Source organism: Phalangium opilio, unplaced genomic scaffold (genome assembly GCF_054372755.1).
Source record: "Phalangium opilio isolate 3A_F unplaced genomic scaffold, DU_Popi_V2 ptg000360l_1, whole genome shotgun sequence".
Taxonomy (NCBI): Eukaryota; Metazoa; Arthropoda; class Arachnida; order Opiliones; family Phalangiidae; genus Phalangium; species Phalangium opilio.
In genome coordinates, this window is record NW_028324230.1 from 3,731,468 (window position 1) to 3,739,561 (window position 8,094).

The 8,094-nt window shown below is 47.6% G+C and overlaps 1 protein-coding gene across 1 annotated transcript; it reads left to right on the plus strand.

Moving 5' to 3' along the window:
- The first annotated feature begins 1,557 nt into the window (after positions 1-1,557).
- On the plus strand, positions 1,558-2,343 carry LOC149601667 (uncharacterized). Its single transcript, XM_089860923.1, has one exon. It carries the CDS (start codon positions 1,558-1,560, stop codon positions 2,341-2,343), a length of 786 nt encoding a protein of 261 aa, XP_089717049.1.
- The last annotated feature ends 5,751 nt before the right edge of the window (positions 2,344-8,094 follow it).

An 8,094-nucleotide genomic window follows, 5' to 3' on the forward strand; every position in this document is an offset into this window, starting at 1 on the left:
TTAAACACACTTATTTGAACAATGGGTGTCGAAAATAAGAATGGAAATTGTTCAACAGAGGTGCAGTTTAACACATTATCAACTCGTCTTTCGTGCTAAAAGATAATTGTTACTCTTTTATGTGTGTTGTGCAATTCCTTACAGCTAGGATGCGTCTCAGCACCTTTGCGAGCTTAAAATAACACTTTTAAGCTTGTCGCATAACAACTTTAAGAGTGTTGCGCAACGCCTTTAAGAGTGTCGCGTAACACTTTTAAGAGTGTCCTGTAATGCCTTTAAGAGCGTCGCGTAACGCTTTTAAGAGCGTCGCGTAACGCTTTTAAGAGCGTCGCGTAACGCTTTTAAGAGCGTCGCGTAACGCTTTTAAGAGCGTCGCGTAACGCTTTTAAGAGCGTCGCGTAACGCTTTTAAGAGTGTCGCGTAACGCTTTTAAGAGTGTCGAGTAACGCTTTAAAAAGTGTTACATAACACATTTAGCAGGTTTTACAAAGCTACCATACCACCTGATCACCAATTCCTTACTCAGGGATAAAAATATTTTCTTAAGGAAATATCATCTTTAAAAAATGCTGGATAAAAACATATTGTAACGGCAAATCAGGGTAGCATTGTTATTAGTATAGTTTGACCAGCTTGTTCGGTCCCAATGTATAACTTTGTCATAAAGAGTAAATAAAGACGGCCCAAAAAACCGAGACCGAGCCCCTATAAAAGGAGGGACCGGTCCTAACCGAAGGCATTCGGGTTCTCACCTGGGGTCTATACACAACCCTTCCCTCTGAAAGCATTGTAAAGCTAGTACGGGGAACGGGAAAGGTAGAAGCTCCCGGCAGGAACAGGTTCGCAGGCCGAAGAAAGATATCCCGTTAAACCGCCGTCCTTTTTTAACGTTACACGTGGTGGAGGCGCCGGGTATCCTTTAACCCTTCGCAGCCGTAGTCATCGTAGATGCCGTACCCGAAACTCATCCCGATAGACAAACCAGAGAAGAGCCTACCGGATTTTACGGGTATACCGTTGAGCGCCGATCCGCGTATACCAGCGACCCAAAGGCCGACGAAGAACGAGAAACGCCGTCTACGGAGAGAGAAAGCACGCCAACACCGACGGGAGGACGCCCCTAAAGCCGACACCGAGAACTCGAAGCCTTGGCCAAAAAACACCGACGAAGAGTAAAGAAGTTCACTAGGAGGCGGGACGAACTATCCTTCTTCCGAAGTACCGAGGTATACAGCGACACGAAGCTACTCGACCTCAAAATAGCAAAAGTCAACCAGAGAATCGCTACAGAAAACCAATACGCAGCAAGTTACAAAGAGCTCTGCCAAGTCGAATTACAGGGATCATCGAGCGGTACGAAAACCGACGAGCTATCCATCCCCGAAATTCCGGTCACAACCTCTAAACCCGAGCTTGACTACGAGATCCAGGTCGGGTTCGAGCGAATTTTCGCGCTATTCTAAACTGGAAAAAAGACCTCTTCGTAGCGCCGGACCGATTAATACCCCTCCGGGACTGCTACCGTCGACTCGAAAAACTCCAAGCGTCCGCCCGAACATGGCGGAGAACGAAGCCCCGCTGCTTTATCAGCCCATCCTGGGCGAAATCCAGAGGGCGCTAGACCGAATACAGAGACCCCAGTCCAACCTTACACCGCCCGTATTTCGAGGTGGACCCGATGAAGATGTTAGCGAATGGCTTACCTGGTACGAACACATAGCGAAAATCAACAATTGGCCCGACGAGAAAAAAATAAATCACCTCTGTATTTCCTTGGATGGCGACGCCCGGAAATGGTACGGAGTACAACTCGCAAACAACCGAAATCATACGTGGGGGCAATGGAAGACGCTCTTGAAGACCACATTCTCCACCCAGAGTTTTCACGAACTGTCTCATTTCCGGTTGGGCCAACGGACCCAGTTGCCAAATGAGTCATATGAAAAGTATTATTACGACGTCATCCAACTCTGCCATAGAGTCGATCCACATATGTCCGACTCCGAGAAACTACGACACCTAGTGAGAGGTCTACAGCCTGAGGTCATCGAGAAAATGATGCTAATGAACCCTACGTCACCGGAAGACTTCCTCGAAAAGCTACAGCGACTAAACAGGGCCTCGCTCATGTCGGTACGCCCAGAAAACACTAGGAATTCGGCAACTTTCGCAGGCCTAATACAAGGCGCACCATCCTCGAACCCGTTCATCATTCCTCGGCTGGAGTCATCACCCCCCATTCCCAACGTTTTCCAAACTTCGGTCGCGCCGACCATGAGGGCACCTCAGCCGCCAATACCCGAGCCCCTCGCCGACTCTCTCAGGGGGATAGCTACGGTTTAGGAACGGATCGAAACTTCATTAGCCAGGAGCCCATTTCCGAGACAAAGCACCCGAAATGACCAAGGACAACCCATATGTCACAACTGCGGGAGAGCAGGTCATATTCAAAGGAACTGCGGCCGAAATCGCGGGGAGTCATATCGTTATGAAAATAATCCCCGCCGGTACGAGTCCCGCCCGTTCGAGATGAACCGCTATCAACCCAAACCAAGGCGCCCTGATTTAAGCCGATACCGGGAGGAACCAAGAGCCTATGGAACTAGCGAAACACCAAACGAATTCCCGCGAACACTCTCACCCTCTCCCCGGTACGAGCCCGGCCCGTTCGAGGTGAACCGCTACCAAACCGAACCAAGGCGCCATGACCCAAGCCGATACCGGGAAGGATCAAGAGCCTATGGACCTATCGGAACACCAAACGAATATCCACGAACACGCTCGCCCTCTCCAGCAGCCCCACGCGCGGGAAACCCTTTACGAGGGCTTAGGAGTTCTACCTAACGACAACAATAGATCTCCCCTGGAAGCATTTTTTATATCAAGTCAAGACCTCATAACAATACCTGCCCTTATCAATAAATCCCGAAACATCAAGCTTATAATCGACACCGGATCAACAATTAACGTCATCTCCAAATCATTCGCTGCGGCCTTAGGGTCAAAAACACAACAAAACCCACGGAGCTCGTGCGGTCTATAAACGGAGAGCTGGTCCCAGTTGATCAAATAACTGAACTAGAAATAGACATAGGGAACCAACGACACGTACTCAACGGGTACGTTATGGAAGGGTTCCCGTATGAGGTACTATGTGGCCTTCCGTTTTGTAAAACAAGCAGGCTGGTAATCGATTTCCTGGGGAAAATGTTAAAAATCGGAAATCAAGAAATACCCATCAATTCCGACGAGACCCATTCACCGAACTCTAACGGAATTCGAAATGTCCACGTTGAAAAGGAAATCACTATTCCAGCCAGAAGCGAAGTACTGTTATGCGTCAGACTTGCGAGGAACGGGCTTAATTACGTGGAGCCGACCGACACACTCCGAAAACCGATAACTGTTGCTCTCTGCCTTATCAACGTCCGGAACAACACGGGCCATATACGCGTAGCTAATTCCACCACCCGCGCGATACTCCTGCACGCGAATATGAAAGTGGGACACGCATCACCAATGCACGAAGTACAGATCGCCACATTCGCGCCTTCTTCCAGTATCCCGGCTTCCTTGGAGGAGATGAACATTAGCGGAAGTCTCTCAACTCCAGAACGGGACCAAATCGACCGACTATTAGAAGAATACTCATCGATATTTGCTGCTTCCCCTTGGGACATAGGGTGCGTCCCGAACGTCACACACCAGATAAATACAGAAGGCAATCCCCCAGTACGACAACACCCACACCGGCATTCACCATTCGAACGGGAAGTCATAAAAAAACAAATCCAGGAGATGCTAAAACAAGGGGTTATCAGCGAATCCGATAGCCCATATTCGTCCCCAATAGTTTTGGTACGGAAAAAAGACAAAGGATGGCGATTCTGCATCGACTTTAGAAAACTCAACGCGATAACGAAAAAAGACGTACATCCGTTACCCCGAGTCGATGATATCCTCGACGCCTTGCGCGGAGCCCGGTATTTCAGTACGCTAGACCTGGCTTCAGGGTATTGGCAAATTGAACTGCATGAAAAGGATCGCGAAAAAACCGCCTTTACAAGCTCAGAAGGACTTTGCCAGTTTAATGTGCTTCCATTTGGACTCACCAACGCAGGCGCAACGTTCCAGAGGACAATAAACAAAGTCCTAGCAAGCGTCCTTTGGTAAACGTGCCTAGCGTATTTAGACGACATTATCGTCTTCTCAAAAACATTCGAGGAACACATAGGCCACTTACGTACCGTTTTCCAACTCCTGAAAGAAGCGAATCTACGACTGAAACCTAGCAAATGCAACATCGCGCTATCCTCCATCAAATATTTGGGCCACATTGTCGATGGCTTCGGATTTAAACCCGACCCACAACTAACCGATTGCGTCCGAAATTTCAAAGTACCAGAATGTAGACGGGAAGTCCAAAGCTTCTTAGGGCTTTGCAACTACTATCGCAAGTTTATAAGGTTCTTTTCCAAGATTTCAAAGCCACTGACAGAACTTACCAAGGGTAACGCATTCCAATGGAATAAAGAAGCACAAGCAGCGTTCGAAGAGCTGAAAGAAAGACTAATATTGGCACCCATTCTCCTACATTTCGATCCAACCATAGACATAGAGATTCACAGAGACGCGTGTGATTACGGTATAGGAGCAGTGTTGGTGCAACGACACGACAACAAAGAACACCCCGTGGCTTACGCCAGTAGACATCTCAATAAACACGAAAGAAACTACTCCATAGCGGAAAAAGAATGCTTAGCGGTCTATTTCGCTTGCCAAGAATTTCGTCCCTATATATACGGGGCACCTTTCAAAGTTTTCACAGACCATGTCAGCCTTACGTGGTTGAAAACAGTAAAACATACCAACGGCCGCCTTATTCGTTGGGCACTCCTCCTAGAAGAATTCAACCCGACTATAAAATACCGCCCAGGACGCAGAAACGGGGATGCAGACGCCTTGTCACGACTACCGCGAGAAAGCCGAGCATACGATGACGAAAACGACGAAACGACAGTATTTGATGAAGTCCTAAATACACAGCGGCAAAACCCTACAACCGAGAGTGAAGAAAGCGCCAGACCGCTCTTGATGTTGGGAAACACGGAAGTATCGAGATTACAAAGAGAAGACGCATTTTGTGCTAAGATCATAACGTATTTAGAAAACCCTGAAGACCAAGCCCCTCGTCAGTTAAAACGCACGGCGAGAGCTTTCACCATTCAAGGAGGAATTTTGTACAGACAAGCAAAAGGCATAGCGCAGTTCCATTTGACCCTCGCAACCCCGAAAACTCTCAGAAAAGAAATCCGTTTCAGCTGTCACGATGACCTAACGGCAGGACATTTGGGTTTAAGAAGGACGTGGGAAAAAGTGCGAACCAGATTATTTTGGCCGAAGATGTTCTCAGACGTGAGCAATTACGTATTGTCGTGCTCCGATTGCCAGACAAGGAAAACCCCCACCAGAGCGCCAAACGGCTTACTGCAACCTATCGCGCCAGCACTGGCACCATTCGACAGGATTGGAATCGATTATCTGGGCCCCTTTCGAAAATGCACCAACGAAAATAGGTACATACTCGTCATGACCGACTACCACACGAAGTGGACCGAATGCGTCGCAACAAAAGATGCCACGGCTGCGTCAGCAGCAAAGGCTTTCGTCGAGCAAATCGTGCTGCGACACGGCACACCCCGGGTCGTCGTCAGCGACCGGGGAACCCACTTCCTAGCAGACCTAATAGAAGACATCCTACTCCTCCTACAAACGAAACACGTCCGGACGACGGCTTACCACCCTCAAACGAATGGACTCTGCGAAAGGTTCAATAAAACACTCGCAAACATGCTCAGCCAATACGTATCTACCAACCAAAAAGACTGGGACGTAAACCTCCCTTACGTATGTTTCGCTTACAACACATCCCGCCATGATACCACGGGGTATTCCCCATACCTTTTACTATACGGACACGAAGCGACGCTCCCGATAGATGTCACCCTGGCTTTGCCGACGGAAACTAGCCTTCAATACCAGAGAAACCTTACACTAGCGAAAGAAATCACGTTGGAACGCGAGAAATTGGCCCAAGAGAAAAATAAGCAACAGTACGACGAGGGGCGATCGAACGTGTCCTTCGATAAAGGCGATATGGTCTACGTCAAAACACCGACTAGGAAGAAGGGGAAAACGGAGAAGCTTCTTCATCAATTCCACGGACCTTTCCAAGTTATCGACAAGCTCTTCGATACTAACTACAAAATAGAAAACCGCTCGCGTAAGAAGCAGGATACGGTTCACGTCTCCCGCATGAAACCATTCATAGCGCGGAACACCAACATCTTCGAAGACATAGCGCTGGACGAACCCACGGAAATCGACATAGTTCCACCCGCAGACCACTCCACACGCACACCCTTTGGGCCCGACGCTGTTCCGACCAACGAGTTCCACGACGCCGACGCAGAGGTCACCATTCAAGGGGCGGACGACCTGCCTTTATCACACAGCTTAACCTCCGACGACGACCAGGTGCTCCAGTTCGATCCCGAGGTGCCGCCTTCCGCGGTGCGTCATGTCGCGGACCATGCAAGCCACAAGGACGACAGTCACCTCCGCCGCAGTCCGCGCAGACACGCTCAGCGCACCATCGCAGGTGCCATATTATATTGAACTTTAATATTTAAAGACTGACTCTATCCAAAAATCGGGACGATTTTAAACCCGGGGGGTGGGTCGTGTAACGGCAAATCAGGGTAGCATTGTAATTAGTATAGTTTGACCAGCTTGTTCGGTCCCAAAGTATAACTTTGTCATAAAGAGTAAATAAAGACGGCCCAAAAAACCGAGACCGAGCCCCTATAAAAAGAGGGACCGGTCCTAACCGAAGGCATTCGGGTTCTCACCTGGGGTCTATACACAACCCTTCCCTCTGAAAGCATTGTAAAGCTAGTACGGGGAACGGGAAAGGTAGAAGCTCCCGGCAGGAACAGGTTCGCGGGCCGAAGAAAGATATCCCGTTAAACCGCCGTCCTTTTTTAACGTTACAATATTCTTGAGAAAATATCATCTTTAAAAAAAGCTGTTATATTTAATTTAATACGAACAATTAAGTACTTTCCTTGACTTACACCCTAAGAAATAGAGGTGTAAGTCTACACCTTTTTAACTCTTTTTGGTGGTGCTAAATTCAGCACCATTTCCAGTGTTGGTTTACAACCCAAAGGGTGTTAAATCACACACTGTAAGAAAATGGAGTGTGCTTTAACACCTTTAAAAGAAGTTTATATGGGTCAAAATTTGACACCGTTTCAGTTGTTCATTTACACCCCTGAAAGGATTTAATAACACTTTTGAGCAATGGGTGTCAAAGATAAGAATAAAAATTGTGCAACACAGTTACAGTTTAACACCTTCTTAACTCTTATTTCGCACTAAAAGTAAATTTTTTTTCCGAGTTGACGCATAACACTTTAAAGACTGTCGCATAACGTCTTTCAGAATGTCGCATAACGCCTTTCAGAGTGTCGCGTAACACCTTTAAGAGTGTCGCGTAACGCCTCTAAGAGTGTCGCGTAACACCATTCAGAGTGTCGCGTAAAACCATTCAGAGTGTCGCATAAAACCATTCAGAGTGTCGTATAACACCATTCAGAGTGTCGCATAACACCATTCAGAGTGTCGCATAACACCATTCAGAGTGTCGCATAACACCATTCAGTGTCGCATAACACCTTTCTCAGCGTCGCATTAAACCTTTTAGAGTGTCGCATAACACCTTTAAGAGTGTCGCATAACACCTTTAAGACTGTCGCTTAACACCTTTCAGCGTGTCGCATAACACCTTTCAGAGTGTCGCATAACACCTTCAAGAGTGTCGCTTAATACCTCTCGGAGTGTTGCATAACACATTTAAGAGTGTCGCTTAACATCTTTCAGAGTGTCGCTTAACACCTTTCAGAGTGTCGCTTAACACATTTAAGAGTGTCGCTTAACACATTTAAGAGTGTCGCTTAACACCTTTCAGAGGTTCATTAACACCTTTCAGAGTGTCGCTTAACACCTTTCAGAGTGTCGCTTAACACCTTT

What these genes read in the sequence shown, in the direction of transcription:
- LOC149601667 (XM_089860923.1), top strand. Translation starts at nt 1,558, where the DNA reads ATGGCGGAGAACGAAGCCCCGCTGCTTTATCAGCCCATCCTGGGCGAA.